Source organism: Oncorhynchus gorbuscha, linkage group LG16, assembly GCF_021184085.1.
Source record: "Oncorhynchus gorbuscha isolate QuinsamMale2020 ecotype Even-year linkage group LG16, OgorEven_v1.0, whole genome shotgun sequence".
Taxonomy (NCBI): domain Eukaryota; kingdom Metazoa; phylum Chordata; class Actinopteri; order Salmoniformes; family Salmonidae; genus Oncorhynchus; species Oncorhynchus gorbuscha.
In genome coordinates this window covers 15,265,833-15,282,761 of record NC_060188.1, presented here as the reverse complement: position 1 = coordinate 15,282,761, position 16,929 = coordinate 15,265,833, and the positions used below count along the sequence as shown (strand labels likewise).

Below are 16,929 nucleotides of genomic sequence, written 5' to 3'. Positions count from 1 at the left end.
TAGAGGAGTGTAGTAGAGTTAGATTGGTGCTAGACTAGAGGAGTGTAGTAGAATTAGATTGGTGCTAGACTAGAGGAGTGTAGTACAGTTAGAGTGGTGCTAGACTAGAGGAGTGTAGTACAGTTAGAGTGGTGCTAGACTAGAGGAGTGTAGTAGAGTTAGATTGGTGCTAGACTAGAGGAGTGTAGTAGAGTTAGAGTGGTGCTAGACTAGAGAAGTGTAGTAGTTAGATTGGTGCTAGACTAGAGGAGTTTAGTAGAGTTAGAGTGGTGCTAGACTAGAGAAGTGTAGTAGTTAGACTGGTGCTAGACTAGAGGAGTTTAGTAGAGTTAGATTGGTGCTAGACTAGAGGAGTGTAGTAGAGTTAGAGTGGTGCTAGACTAGAGGAGCGTAGTACAGTTAGAGTGGTGCTAGACTAGAGGAGTGTAGTACAGTTAGAGTGGTGCTAGACTAGAGGAGTGTAGTAGAGTTAGAGTGGTGCTAGACTAGAGGAGCGTAGTAGAGTTAGAGTGGTGCTAGACTAGAGGAGTGTAGTAGAGTTAGATTGGTGCTAGACTAGAGGAGTGTAGTAGAGTTAGAGTGGTGCTAGACTAGAGAAGTGTAGTAGTTAGATTGGTGCTAGACTAGAGGAGTTTAGTAGAGTTAGAGTGGTGCTAGACTAGAGGAGTGTAGTAGAGTTAGAGTGGTGCTAGACTCGAGGAGTTTAGTAGAGTTAGAGTGGTACTAGACTAGAGGAGTGTAGTAGAGTTAGAGTGGTGCTAGACTAGAGAAGTGTAGTAGTTAGATTGGTGCTAGACTAGAGGAGTTTAGTAGAGTTAGATTGGTGCTAGACTAGAGGAGTGTAGTAGAGTTAGAGTGGTGCTAGACTAGAGGAGCGTAGTACAGTTAGAGTGGTGCTAGACTAGAGGAGTGTAGTACAGTTAGAGTGGTGCTAGACTAGAGGAGTGTAGTAGAGTTAGAGTGGTGCTAGACTAGAGGAGCGTAGTAGAGTTAGAGTGGTGCTAGACTAGAGGAGTGTAGTAGAGTTAGATTGGTGCTAGACTAGAGGAGTGTAGTAGAGTTAGAGTGGTGCTAGACTAGAGAAGTGTAGTAGTTAGATTGGTGCTAGACTAGAGGAGTTTAGTAGAGTTAGAGTGGTGCTAGACTAGAGGAGTGTAGTAGAGTTAGAGTGGTGCTAGACTCGAGGAGTGTAGTAGAGTTAGATTGGTGCTAGACTAGAGGAGTGTAGTAGTTAGATTGGTGCTAGACTAGAGGAGTGTAGTAGAGTTAGAGTGGTGCTAGACTAGAGGAGTGTAGTAGAGTTAGAGTGGTGCTAGACTCGAGGAGTGCAGTAGAGAAGGATCTCCTACCAGCATACAGTTCAGGACCATAGACAGCTCCCACCACAGGGTTCAGCTTCCAGCCTATGGAGGGAGAGAGAGAGAGAGGGAGAGAAGCCCAAACTAGTAAATATTGTCATTCATGTACTGTATCTGAATAAAGTTGTAGCTTAGACAAGAGGCAGATCCTACCATTTGTGTATGGGTTGGCAACTTTTTTGTTTGTCATCACTCTTGCTGTTGCATTATTCACCTGTTCCCCCCCAAAAACAAAATGGTGCCACAGTTATAACATACCCTTCCAAAAGGCAGACCAAACGACTGGCAGAGAAATACCACAAAAATTCTGTAAAATGTGTCAGAATTATGCAAATTACCATAGAGGTTCACAAGACTGGAGAGGTTAAAATAGCCAGAGGAGACAATGGCCTTGAATCACCTTTACATTAATTTATTCCTCATTTACATTTTCTTTTGAGATGATTCAATTACTGTAGCAAGTGGGAAAGCATGCACCAATTACCTACGGATATGAAAGAGAAAAAGCCAAAAGCAACACAGGTAATTGGTTGGATAAACAAATGGATTCAAAAGAAAAACAAAAAGACAGACCCCTTAGATTTCCTCTATATTGACCTGATGGGAATGACTGAATAGGGGCCTTCATTTACAGTAAACGAGACCAAATGAAGAAAAATAAAATAAGAAAATGGTCAAGACCACATGTCAACAGGGTGTGTTGGTAGGTAGTAGACAGGTCTTCTTTATCCAGACGTGACAGTGAGGTCCTTATGGGATGATGAGAGCATGCATTCCCTCTCCAGTCATAATGATGAACAACTTGCACGTCCATCTTGACATGTATGGATTCCTAGTTCCGCTGAGTGCTTCCGACACATACCATTATGCATTATGCATGCACGCACACGCACGCACGCACGCACGCACGCACGCACGCACGCACGCACGCACGCACACACACACACACACACACACACACACACACACACACACACACACACACACACACACACACACACACACACACACACACACACAGCGGGCACATGCTTATGTGCAGGTCTCTTGTGGGACAAAGGTGAGAGCAGAGGCATGGGAGAGGTCAGCAGGCAGGAGGCAGAAGAAGAAGAAGAAGAAACAGGAAATAAGGAAAAGCACCTCTATTTTGCGTCCCTCTACGATTGTACCGTTTAGCTTCTCCCGCGCACGGTCGGCATCTGTGCTCGTTTCAAAAGTTACAAACCCAAAGCCCTAAGAGAGAGCCACGTGTGTCACCAGGCCAGTAAGACAGACAGGGACAGGAAGGTAGACAAGGACGGGAAGGTAGACAGGGACAGGAAGGTAGACAGGGACAGGAAGGTAGACAGGGACAGGAAGGTAGACAGGGACAGGAAGGTAGACAGGGACAGGAAGGTAGACAGGGACAGGAAGGTAGACAGGGACAGGAAGGTAGACAGGGACAGGAAGGTAGACAGGGACAGGAAGGTAGACAGGGTGGGTAAACGATAGGGTAGGAGGGGGATTAGAGAGGAGGAAGGAGGGAAGGAGAAGGAGAGACGGAGAGGGAGAGAAGAAGGAGAGGACTAGGTGAGCAGCAGGAAGTAGAGATGTATATAAGCGGTGTTATTAATTGTGTGGTTGTTAGTGAGACGTCAGGAACAGCAAAGAGAGATCCAAGGAGAGATAAGGATGACAGCCTCACAAACACTAACAAACCTGCCTGTTTTACCCAATTAAACACCACAAACCACCTCTGGAGAATGTCTCTGAGCATCGCAGGCATTACACTCTGTTACGCAACATTATAGTCTAATCATTATTGTGAAGACTTCAACAGGAGCCTTATGAAAAACAACCCCCAACCCCCATTGGAATGAGATGAAGTTGAGCACGGAAGGAATATTCATAAATTCTTCAAGCAATTTAGTTTAATTCCATCATCAACCATTTCTAATCCATTACAATAGCCAACGAATGCACTGTAGAAATTAAATTAAGCCATATGTTGTCTCTTTTTCGTAGACATATCATTATATTAGTATTCATCATTGTGTCTAAAATGTGATGGGGCATTTACCATACTATCATGGTATTGGTTGGTAATAAAGGTAGCTATACATATCACCAACAACATCTGTACATGAATAAATCACATGCTACCTCTAAGGATGTGGAAGAAGGAGGTGGCTTTACAATGGGGATGCGCCTTGAAACTCACACCAAAATACCCTCCTCCACATCCCCCATCTTCCACCTCCACGTGCCCCCTCCCCTGAGGGCTTTGTCACCAGTTTGAGTTATGGGGACTGGGAGACTGGGCCTGAGATCCATCACCAGCCTTCAGATATGCTGGCCCAACAAGTCCCAGTCCTTTGGTTTCTATATATACATATAGAGGGATGGGAGGGAGAGGGAGCCACGGCCAGGCTGATAATTGCTTGAAGATATATAATACATGTGAGAGATGGAGAGCATTGTGATCTTGTATGCATACACAGGATCTCCGAGCTCCAATTCCTGGCATAAATAACACGGTAGCTGTCCTTGGGGAGAGGGAGATAAAGAAATAAATTCAAAAGGAATTGAGGGCAAAATTAATCCTTTGGACATTTTGCCCGACTATGGTTGGCCCCTCTATCTTTTTTTATCATGCACAAATAATTAGCTTACACGGAGGGAGAGTGGAGCCACCATTTTTCAAAGGAGACAAACATATTGAATGCAAATTGCCAAAGCTTCGTGGAAAATAGATTGTTTATTAATGGCCTGCTAGGTTCATTATATAGCGCGCAGGGTGCAGGAGAGAGGCATCATGGGTAATGGCTTTGTAGGGCACAAACAATAAATGCTTGTTACAGCAGAGGAGGCAGCTTTATCCGGTGCTCAATCTTGACTGGCTGTGGGGGCTGAGTTGGAGCAGAGTATAGGTTCCTAGATGGAGGCTGGCTGCATACCTTATACAGACCCCAAACTACCAGGTAAGAGTGGGAATCGATCCCATTCATGGTTGAACACCCAGCTAGAGGAGGCTGTCTAATTTATGAATGGAATGCTCTGGAGCTTGGCACAGACGATTACATACACAGTGGATGACCAGCACTGTGCTGTTTACACCAGAGGATGTTATATAGGACATGGTATAGAGCTACTGTACATGTATAGACACTGAGTCGGTTTTAGGGGTGATGGTTCTATATTTGCTATAGCACTTGATATTTGATCTGGGTTGACTATTAGTCTCTAAACTAGAGGTCTGTATTCCTTGTCCAGAGAGCTACAGTACTGGATTAAGTGCATTTTGAAACAGCTCAATCACCGATTGATTGATTGATTGACAGGGGTAATGATTCCCCAACTGGAGCACAAAGCTAGAACAACAACCAAGGAGGCAGCAGAGAGAGGAGTTCATGTCTGAACGCAGTTCTCCAGCTCTCCAGGACCAGGCTTAGAGAGCAGTAGTCTGAGCCAATGTACACACGGCACTAATGCCATCATTACTAAACAGAAGAAGTACAAGGTAATGAAGCAGCTGGGGTTCTAGTTCACTTACCTTGGATCCTCGCTCATTAAAGATAATCTCCACATCTAGAATCTTTCCAAATTGCTGTGGCGAGAAAGGAAACAAGAGAGGAGAGATTAAGTTATGAAAAGAGTAAGAAAACGGTTATTGTTGCCATGACAAAATTGTACAATTGTTATGCAATGATTTCAAATATATACTGTGATCTTATCAAATGATCTTTTTTTAATGCAAAATAAAGTTTCTGTTTTATCTGTGTTATTTCTATGTCATGAAATCAATGATGTAAAAAACTGTTAAAACAAACATTGTAAAAACAGTACAGTTAGAGTAACAGGAGATATTTCACACAGAGAAAAGCTACATCAACATGGCAAGGTGGTTGTTTATAAGGTTGTGTTGTGATGTGAAGCAGCTCCTGAGGAAAACTCATTTTCTCAAATCCCTGAACCGATAGAGAGAGATAACTTATAGAGACAGAGAGATAACCGATAGAGAGAGAGATACCCGATAGAGAGAGAGAGTTAACTAGGCTTTGACACAAAGAGAGACAGACCAGCAGGCTTCTGCCTGCCCAACAAACAGGTGGCTGAGCTGTCTCTCTATCTACACAGGTATCTGCCATTTTCTCTCTCTTTCTCCTCCTCTCTTTTTCTCGCTCTTTGTTGATGTGAGTGTGTGTTGTTTTCCCAGTGAACAGGACTCGAGGGATGGTCCCAAGGGGTTAACGTGCTCAAGCCTTTTGATTTAACAGGCTCCACTTTGGATCATTAGAAAACAGAGGAATGAAAGCCAATCGTAAGTTCCCCCTAATGAGTGGAGTGAGAGCCACTTTTAATTGCTGTCTACAATGGCCATATTATTTCAATAAAAGTAATTACCCTGTCAAGCGGTCCGCATCGCCTTCATTTGGGCACAACAGGGAAGAAATAGGCCTTCCATGTGGTTGGCGCTCAATGGGAATGGATGGATCGTTTGACTGAGCCACTAATAGGGGTTAGGAAGAACCGGCTATTATCTGCCTGCTCCGGCCATAGGAGAGTGATGAGAGTGATGAGGGAAGAGGGTCTGGTGGAGGAGCTGGGTTTATGGGCTGGTAAAACACATATGACATCCTTCATCCCCCAGGGTCAAGTGCTGACCCCCACAACGCCTGAGAAAAAAAGTTGGAGTTATTTATGACCTTCCCAACAGACAACGCCAGGGGCGGCCCAGCCCAGGCCACAAACTCAAGTACATCTAGTTCCCCTCTCCACATCTGCCTCGCATGGTGCTCAGCTCCATTGATTCCAATTGTAGCACTTTACGGTACCCGGCTCCATCACACACAGGGGCATTTACATCCCAGTGTGATGCCCCTCTTCGCATGAGATGACAATGCTTCCCCATGCAATGTGCAGATGCTAATTGTTTTAACCAAGAGTAATGGGCTTGTGGCGTCGATTAATTAGTTTCTGGGGAAGTCATCTTAGTGGATTCCCACATGGCACTGGGGATCTCAGCCGCTCCCACACTCTCCTCCCTCCCTACAGCCCTCTCCGCCCCAGCCCAGCCCCAGCCCAGCGCAAACAGCTACATCAGCACCAAAGCCAATAAACAATGGCATCAATTGGAGGGGTCTCAGGAGACAGAGACAGAGCTGGGGGACTGACGACACCTCCTTCCTTCCTCACCCCCAGATCAGCCATAGTAAACTATCAACATATCAATAAGGAAATGAGAAAAACCGTCCGTTGGGGAAAAATCGAGTTAATATTCCTACCTCGAGAACACTTTTTTTTATGAGGCCTCGCTCATTCGCTCCACTTCCTATCTGAGATGCAAATGCATTTCTACACTGTGATCAACTGGAATGCAGAGCTACCAACCACGGATAGGGCACTGTATGTATCCCTGCTTCTGCTACGCTAAAACACCTGAATGCTGTGAGGAGGCTAGCTATCATTAGCATAATACAGCATGGTGTAGTGTAGCATGATGTAGTAGTGTAGAGTGCTGCTACTGTCTGAGAGTAGCAGAGTAGTGGCTGGTGAGATAGACTGGGGATCAGTGTGAAAGCATGGGGGCCAGAGGTCTGATTGCCCAGAGATGTTTGTTCACTGAGAGCCCTCGTCAAGCAGCCGAGGAGGAGTACTGTTGAAGAACCCAGGAGCAGAATGAGGAGGACGCCCTCAAGCAGCACAGCATGGTGCGACGCGCTACCCGAGCTAGCGCTAGCTTGGAGTGTTTTCCTTTCACTACTCTAATCACCCGCTCTCTCAAATATCACACTTTTCTAATCACTGATTAAGGTCTGCATCAGTCGCCTTAATGAGGCTTCATTCTGCGCCTCGTTAGTGACTCAGAAGGTCATCCTCCGCACCCTTAACCCCTACGGTGGGGTAGGGTAACTCTCAAACCCTCCCTCCTTGTTTAGGGGCTAGCTAGAGTCCCTGTTAGCAGGTGCTAGCTAGTCTCTGTTTTAGCTCTCTGCTGGTGGCTGATGGAGGGTCCCTGTTAAGTGTGCATGTCACTAGAGAGTTGGAGAGAGGGGCTCTTCACAACTTGTGGGAGCAGATGGAGGTCCTGGGGGCTTGGCAGCAGCGCTGGGTTCGGCTGCGCTGTGTTGGGTTCTACTGCTCCACCATTGACACAAGCACCATCTCACCGCTGCCTTTCCTTTCACTCTCCTCTGCCTGCCTGTATGTCTGCAGGCTCTGCTCGTGTGTAACGGTAATGGTGTATTGAGCCCCTGGCGGCAGGGCAGCCATTAGAGCCAGAGGGATGGGGCTGCACACCACTGATCACATACACACAGACACAGAGTCATTGTGGAGGCCATATCCAGGGGTGGAGCCTGAGCTGAGCCGGCACGTTAATACAGCACAGACAGGAAATCTCCTCTCCCAACCTGCAACCAGCTCAGCCCACAAACATCAATCCCAGGACCCAGCCACCGACTGCCCGGAAAGTTAGGGAGGGGAGGGCTGCTGGGAGGGCCACTGTTAAATTTGCATCACATATCCATAAGCTGCACACACACGTCGGCCGGGCACACAAAGCCTCCGAGCTAATTACTGAGGCAATTTGGATTCCACAGGACCTGCTCCAGAGCTGGAAACAATAAACCCAACAATCAGACAGCACAGGAAGGAGAGAGAGAGAGAGAGAGACAGCAGCCATGTTGTCCAGTAATTTATTACTCCGTATCCAGGGCTCTCCTGTAATTAATATCATCAGTTTGAAGTCCTCCATAATGATGAAAATTAACGCCTGTAGCTTATAATGACCTAAATTAGCGTGCAACATTCAAATTAGATTTTTGGCAATGATCCTGATTCGGAGCCATTATAATTATATACTTTTTTTGTTGTGTTAATTTTAAGGACTGGTGTGAAATGCGAGACAGAGAGGTTACACTTTCAGGGAAAAGAGAGTACACCTGTTCTGGGATCAGGATTAATGTGTGTCTGGACTTTCTAGAGAGAGAGAGCGACAATACACACTCCAGGCAGGTACCATTATATGTGTGGGTGGGTAAAGAATGGTTTCCCCCAGTGAGTTCAGGGAGATGGAAGGGAGCTCACCCCAAACATTTGCCGCAGGTCGGGGTCACGGAAGCGGAAGGGGATGTTGGAGACATGTAACCTCTTGGGCTGCTGCTTCTCCGAGGAGTCTGAGAGCTGCAGCTGGAGCTGCAGGGAGACCTCTGATTGCGTCACGTCATCTGTCTGCCAGAGGGAAACAACAGCAGAAAGACACAAGCAGCTCATTAGATCATACTACTGTACCTCCGGGTCACATGGTGAGGGGGAAGAGAGACAGAGGGGGACCGGCTAACTAACTTACTTAGCGTCTGCTATTTTTCAATCTGAGAAGCAGAAAACGCTAAACAGCTGATGAATTATGGTTTAAGACCTGAGGTCATGCATTACAAATCCACTTATTAATCTCTTGCACTTAGCTTCTGGAGCCACAAGAAAGAAAGATTGAGGGGTTTGACAGAAAGGCATGGATATAGATTCTAGCGCTTCTGACACATCTAGACTTGAGGCACATTATTGGTGTTGTTTGCACAGAGGCCCAGAGCTCCTACGTTGTCGACTCCATCATTATGCGAATGCAGTGCTGACATTGTGATATAAATGACATGTCTGATGTCTATGACAAATCCCACTTAGTTCATTCTCAGACAAGAGTGATGAATTTCAACATGGCTGCTGGCTTGTTTACTCAAACCGACCCAGTTTTAGATGGAGAGGGTTTCACAAGATTTGTTTTCTGTAAAAACCTTCACTGGTCATCAGAACCATTTACCCTCTCCATGGAAGGATCATTAGGGACCAACTCTGTCTGCATAACAACAAATTCCATCATTTAAATGTGTTTACCAAAATTAAAACCAAGACCTCTTGTAGACACTTCTGGCATTATGAAATAAATGAAAAAACTATGAGAGGTGGGGGGGGAAAGAGAGAGAAAGAAAAAGAGAGAGGAGTGAAATAGGGAGCGAGGACTGGTTAGATTGAGAGGGAGTACAAAAGCTGTTTGAATATGATATGTAAACTCCAAGGTCCCCAGGGATGTGCTCTTTGAGCAATGGAAAACACTCCATACTACACAGGGCTGGCTGGAGTCACATACACAGACACCCCCCGAGTACACGCACGCACGCACGCACGCACGCACGCACGCACGCACGCACGCACGCACGCACGCACACACACACACACACACACACACACACACACACACACACACACACACACACACACACACACACACACCTCTCTCTCCACCATCTAATAACCTGCTCCCTGCTCCAAGGCCGTCGGGTGGCTGCAGGCCCCTGGGTGATACATATCCCACCATTTAGGAAATGGGCTAGGGATTTATTCATTATAATTCATCATCACAGTATTATCATTATCATCATGATCGTAATGATGATCGCCTTTATTATTCTCATTATCATAATCACAATCTCCACTGTAATGGCCCTCATTTATTTGCTTTTATGGCCCATTCGGAGATGGTGACATACATTGTTAACACTGACAGTTGTTTGATTCAAGGTCCCACTTAGTCTCCCCTCCAGCCATCCAGGTAGGGCACATTGGTGACGGAAGGTCTGAAAGCCTTGTGTTCAGTGACGTTCAGTGATGTTTAGTCATGTTCAGAGGTTATCATGTGGAGAAGGGCACAGGAGCCAGTGTAGGGGTGAGCTGGGCTAGCTAGTTCCAGTATCAGACTGGTAGAGTAGTGGAGGGGTGAGCTGGGCTAGCTCCAGTATCAGACTGGTAGAGTAGTGTAGGGGTGAGCTGGGCTAGCTAGTTCCAGTATCAGACTGGTAGAGTGGTGGAGGGGTGAGCTGGGCTAGCTCCAGTATCAGACTGGTAGAGTAGTGTAGGGGTGAGCTGGGCTAGCTAGTTCCAGTATCAGACTGGTAGAGTAGTGGAGGGGGGAGCTGGGCTAGCTCCAGTATCAGACTGGTAGAGTAGTGTAGGGGTGAGCTGGGCTAGCTCCAGTATCAGACTGGTAGAGTAGTGTAGGGGTGAGCTGGGCTAGCTAGTTCCAGTATCAGACTGGTAGAGTAGTGGAGGGGGGAGCTGGGCTAGCTAGCTCCAGTATCAGACTGGTAGAGTAGTGTAAGGGTGGAGCTGGGCAAGCTAGTTCCAGTATCAGACTGGTAGAGTAGTGTAGGGGTGAGCTGGGCTAGCTAGCTCCAGTATCAGGCTGGTAGAGTAGTGCAGGGGTGAGCAGGGCTAGCTAGTTCCAGTATCAGACTGGTAGAGTAGTGGAGGGGTGAGCTGGGCTAGCTACCTCCAGTATCATACTGGTAGAGTAGTGGAGGGGTGAGCTGGGCTAGCTCCAGTATCAGACTGGTAGAGTAGTGTAAGGGGTGAGCTGGGCTAGCTCCAGTATCAGACTGGTAGAGTAGTGTAGGGGTGAGCTGGGCTAGCTAGCTCCAGTATCAGGCTGGTAGAGTAGTGCAGGGGTGAGCGGGGCTAGCTAGCTCCAGTATCAGGCTGGTAGAGTAGTGCAGGGGTGAGCAGGGCTAGCTAGTTCCAGTATCAGACTGGTAGAGTAGTGGAGGGGTGAGCTGGGCTAGCTACCTCCAGTATCATACTGGTAGAGTAGTGGAGGGGTGAGCTGGGCTAGCTCCAGTATCAGACTGGTAGAGTAGTGTAAGGGTAGAGCTGGGCTAGCTAGTTCCAGTATCAGACTGGTAGAGTAGTGTAGGGGTGAGCTGGGCTAGCTAGCTCCAGTATCAGGCTGGTAGAGTAGTGCAGGGGTGAGCAGGGATAGCTAGTTCCAGTATCAGACTGGTAGAGTAGTGGAGGGGTGAGCTGGGCTAGCTACCTCCAGTATCATACTGGTAGAGTAGTGGAAGGGTGAGCTGGGCTAGCTAGTTCCAGTATCAGACTGGTAGAGTAGTGGAGGGGTGAGCTGGGCTAGCTAGTTCCAGTATCAGACTGGACTGGTAGAGTAGTGGAGGGGTGAGCTGGGCGAGCTAACTCCAGTAACAGACTGGTAGAATAGTGGAAGGGTGAGCTGGGCTAGCTAGTTCCAGTATCAGACTGGTAGAGTAGTGGAGGGGTGAGCTGGGCTAGTTAGCTCCAGTATCAAACTGGTAGACTTGTGGAGGGGTGAGCAGGGCTAGCTAGCTCCAGTATCAGACTGGTAGATTAGTGGAGGAGTGAGCTGGGCTAGTTAGCTCCAGTATCAGACTGGTAGACTAGTGGAGGGGTGAGCAGGGCTAGCTAGCTCCAGTATCAGACTGGTAGAGTAGTGGAGGGGTGGAGTGGCAGGTGACCAAGTGAAAAGGGAGGAAGGGGTCATCAGTGTGCCATGTCCTCCTGTGCTAGAGGTTAATAGCCTGAGTAGCCATGTTGGGTACCAAGGTGACACACGGCAGACAGATGCCAGACTACTGTGGAGGGTGACAAGGCACTTGGGACCGCGGGTCAATCTGTTTCATCGGTCACACATGACTCTATCAACCTTTACCGTATGCTACCAGACTGCACAACGACTGACTCACTGTCCTGTCCTCCAGCTTAGCTACTGGCTTCTTATCATGGGGTCCTCTAGCTGTGTGTTAGCAAACCTTCAGATCCATACTGACTAGAGGTAAATACGACTGGCACTCATACACCTACAGCTATTTAACCCAGACTCCATCTGTGGATCTCTGTGTTTCTGCCAGTGAGTTTAGTGCCCTTGTCTCTCCATTGCTTCTCCTGAGGGATCATCTGGATCCAGGCTGGTTGGGAGAAGGTGAGATGGTTACAGTGTAAAATAATGACATGTGCATTACCATATGACAGGGGTCTTCAACCTTTTCTTGCCCAGGGATTCCCTCCCAGGCAACCGGCAATACCCATCACACATTAGCAAAGACATCTTGTCTTATCATCCGGTGAATGTTAATGGAAAGGAAAAGTTATCAACATTTTAAAATGAATACATTTGGTATTTTGACCTCCTCACATTATAATTGGAAGAGGAAGTGTAAACTCTTGTGTGTAAACTTGTTGTATGTATGTACTGACATGTACTGTATGTGTAACTGATAGATGCACACACACACACACACACACACACACACACACACACACACACACACACACACACACACACACACACACACACACACACACACACACACACACACACACACACACACACACACACACACACACACACACACACACACACACACAAACAAACGATATGTTCATGTTTTTACACACACTATATGTTCATGTTTTTACACACACTACATGTTCATGTTTTTACACACACTACATGTTCATGTTTTTACACACACTATATGTTCATGTTTTTACACACACTACATGTTCATGTTTTTACACACACTACATGTTCATGTTTTTACACACACTACATGTTCATGTTTTTACACACACTACATGTTCATGTTTTTACACACACTACATGTTCATGTTTTTACACACACGCTACATGTTCATGTTTTTACACACACTACATGTTCATGTTTTTACACACACACTACATGCTCATGTTTTTACACACACTACATGCTCATGTTTTTACACACACACTACATATTCATGTTTTACACACACACTACATGTTCATGTTTTACACACACACTACATGTTCATGTTTTACACACACACTACATGTTCATGTTCATGTTCATGCTAGGTTAGCTAGCCAGCTATTGTCGTTCTTTTAACGCAACGTAACGTAAACAACACTGCTAGCTAGCCAGCTAGCCCCCGAATAGCTGCACTGTCGAAACTATTACACTCAACGGAACGACTTGATTAGTGTAGTGTCAACAACGCACCCACTGCCAGCTAGCCTACTTCAGCAGTACTGTATCATTTTAATAATTTTAGTCAATAAGATTCTTGCTACGTAAGCTTAACTTTCTGAACATTCGAGATGTGTAGTCCACTTGTCATTCCAATCTCCTTTGCATTAGCGTAGCCTCTTCTGTAGCCTGTCAACTATGTGTCTGTCTATCCTTGTTCTCTCCTCTCTGCACAGACCATACAAACGCTCCACACCGCGTGGCCGCGGCCACCCTAATCTGGTGGTCCCAGCGCGCACGACCCACGTGGAGTTCCAGGTCTCCGGTAGCCTCTGGAACTGCCGATCTGCGGCCAACCAGGCAGAGTTCATCTCAGCCTATGCCTCCCTCCAGTCCCTCGACTTCTTGGCACTGACGGAAACATGGATCACCACAGACAACACTGCTACTCCTACTGCTCTCTCTTCGTCCGCCCACGTGTTCTCGCACACCCGAGAGCTTCTGGTCAGCGGGGTGGTGGCGCCGGGATCCTCATCTCTCCCAAGTGGTCATTCTCTCTTTCTCCCCTTACCCATCTGTCTATCGCCTCCTTTGAATTCCATGCTGTCACAGTTACCAGCCCTTTCAAGCTTAACATCCTTATCATTTATCGCCCTCCAGGTTCCTCGGAGAGTTCATCAATGAGCTTGATGCCTTGATAAGCTCCTTTCCTGAGGACGGCTCACCTCTCACAGTTCTGGGCGACTTTAACCTCCCCACGTCTACCTTTGACTCATTCCTCTCTGCCTCCTTCTTTCCACTCCTCTCTCTTTTGACCTCACCCTCTCACCTTCCCCCCCCTACTCACAAGGCAGGCAATACGCTCGACCTCATCTTTACTAGATGCTGTTCTTCCACTAACCTCATTGCAAATCCCCTCCAAGTCTCCGACCACTACCTTGTATCCTTTTCCCTCTCGCTCTCATCCAACACCTCCCACACTGCCCCTACTCGGATGGTATCGCGCCGTCCCAACCTTCGCTCTCTCTCCCCCGCTACTCTCTCCTCTTCCATCCTATCATCTCTTCCCTCTGCTCAAAACTTCTCCAACCTATCTCCTGAATCTGCCTCCTCAACCCTCCTCTCCTCCCTCTCTGCATCCTTTGACTCTCTATGTCCCCTATCCTCCAGGCCGGCTCGGTCCTCCCCACCCCCTCCGTGGCTCGATGACTCATTGCGAGCTCACAGAACAGGGCTCCGGGCAGCCGAGCGGAAATGGAGGAAAACTCGCCTCCCTGCGGACCTGGCATCCTTTCACTCCCTCCTCTCTACATTTTCCTCCTCTGTCTCTGCTGCTAAAGCCACTTTCTACCACTCTAAATTCCAAGCATCTGCCTCTAACCCTAGGAAGCTCTTTGCCACCTTCTCATCCCTCCTGAATCCTCCTCCCCCTCCCCCCTCCTCCCTCTCTGCAGATGACTTCGTCAACCATTTTGAAAAGAATGTCGACGACATCCGATCCTCGTTTGCTAAGTCAAACGACACCGCTGGTTCTGCTCACACTGCCCTACCCTGTGCTCTGACCTCTTTCTCCCCTCTCTCTCCAGATGAAATCTCGCTTCTTGTGACGGCCGGCCGCCCAACAACCTGCCCGCTTGACCCTATCCCCTCCTCTCTTCTCCAGACCATTTCCGGAGACCTTCTCCCTTACCTCACCTCGCTCATCAACTCATCCCTGACCGCTGGCTACGTCCCTTCCGTCTTCAAGAGAGCGAGAGTTGCACCCCTTCTGAAAAAACCTACACTCGATCCCTCCGATGTCAACAATTACAGACCAGTATCCCTTCTTTCTTTTCTCTCCAAAACTCTTGAACGTGCCATCCTTGGCCAGCTCTCCCGCTATCTCTCTCTGAATGACCTTCTTGATCCAAATCAGTCAGGTTTCAAGACTAGTCATTCAACTGAGACTGCTCTCCTCTGTATCACGGAGGCGCTCCGCACTGCTAAAGCTAACTCTCTCTCCTCTGCTCTCATACTTCTAGATCTATCGGCTGCCTTCGATACTGTGAACCATCAGATCCTCCTCTCCACCCTCTCCGAGTTGGGCATCTCCGGCGCGGCCCACGCTTGGATTGCGTCCTACCTGACAGGTCGCTCCTACCAGGTGGCATGGCGAGAATCTGTCTCCTCACCACGCGCTCTCACCACTGGTGTCCCCCAGGGCTCTGTTCTAGGCCCTCTCCTATTCTCGCTATACACCAAGTCACTTGGCTCTGTCATAACCTCACATGGTCTCTCCTATCATTGCTATGCAGATGACACACAATTAATCTTCTCCTTTCCCCCTTCTGATGACCAGGTGGCGAATCGCATCTCTGCATGTCTGGCAGACATATCAGTGTGGATGACGGATCACCACCTCAAGCTGAACCTCGGCAAGACGGAGCTGCTCTTCCTCCCGGGAAGGACTGCCCGTTCCATGATCTCGCCATCACGGTTGACAACTCCATTGTGTCCTCCTCCCAAAGCGCTAAGAACCTTGGCGTGATCCTGGACAACACCCTGTCGTTCTCAACCAACATCAAGGCGGTGGCCCGTTCCTGTAGGTTCATGCTCTACAACATCCGCAGAGTACGACCCTGCCTCACACAGGAAGCGGCGCAGGTCCTAATCCAGGCACTTGTCATCTCCCGTCTGGATTACTGCAACTCGCTGTTGGCTGGGCTCCCTGCCTGTGCCATTAAACCCCTTCAACTCATCCAGAACGCCGCAGCCGTCTGGTGTTCAACCTTCCCAAGTTCTCTCACGTCACCCCGCTCCTCCGTTCTCTCCACTGGCTTCCAGTTGAAGCTCGCATCCGCTACAAGACCATGGTGCTTGCCTACGGAGCTGTGAGGGGAACGGCACCTCAGTACCTCCAGGCTCTGATCAGGCCCTACACCCAAACAAGGGCACTGCGTTCATCCACCTCTGGCCTGCTCGCCTCCCTACCACTGAGGAAGTACAGCTCCCGCTCAGCCCAGTCAAAACTGTTCGCTGCTCTGGCCCCCCAATGGTGGAACAAACTCCCTCACGACGCCAGGACAGCGGAGTCAATCACCACCTTCCGGAGACACCTGAAACCCCACCTCTTTAAGGAATACCTAGGATAGGATAAGTAATCCCTCTCACCCCCCCCCTTTAAGATTTAGATGCACTATTGTAAAGTGACTGTTCCACTGGATGTCATAAGGTGAATGCACCAATTTGTAAGTCGCCCTGGATAAGAGCGTCTGCTAAATGACTTAAATGTAACATGTAAATGTATACACAGACTACATGTTCATGTTTTTACACACACACTACATGTTCATGTTTTTATACACACACTACATATTCATGTTTTACACACACTACATGTTCATGTTTTACACACACACTACATGTTCATGTTTTACACACACTACATATTCATGTTTTACACACACACTACATGTTCATGTTTTACACACACACTACATGTTCATGTTTTACACACACACTACATGTTCATGTTTTTACACACACTACATGTTCATGTTTTACACACACACTACATGTTCATGTTTTACACACACACTACGTGGCCATGTTTTTACACACAGACTACATGTTCATGTTTTACACACACACTACATGTTCATGTTTTACACACACACTACGTGTTCATGTTTTTACACACACACTACATGTTCATGTTTTTACACACACTACATGTTCATGTTTTACACACACTACATGTTCATGTTTTTACACACACTACATGTTCATGTTTTTACACACAG

General features: G+C 47.6%; 1 protein-coding gene across 8 annotated transcripts in view; it reads right to left on the bottom strand.

Annotated features, from left to right (window-relative positions):
* Nucleotides 1–16,929, bottom strand: part of LOC124000085 (RNA binding protein fox-1 homolog 3-like) — a 458,756-nt gene that overhangs the window by 31,198 nt on the left and 410,629 nt on the right. For 7 of the 8 annotated variants that reach the window (XM_046306199.1, XM_046306207.1, XM_046306206.1 and 4 more), the window contains 5 exons: nt 8,427–8,570; nt 4,891–4,944; nt 2,499–2,591; nt 1,512–1,572; nt 1,350–1,403 (listed from right to left, as the gene is read on the bottom strand). In XM_046306199.1, the coding sequence (XP_046162155.1) occupies nt 1,350–1,403; nt 1,512–1,572; nt 2,499–2,591; nt 4,891–4,944; nt 8,427–8,570 (406 nt within the window). The remainder of the gene's footprint in view (nt 1–1,349; nt 1,404–1,511; nt 1,573–2,498; nt 2,592–4,890; nt 4,945–8,426; nt 8,571–16,929) is intronic. The other variant, XM_046306204.1, reaches the window with a different exon arrangement.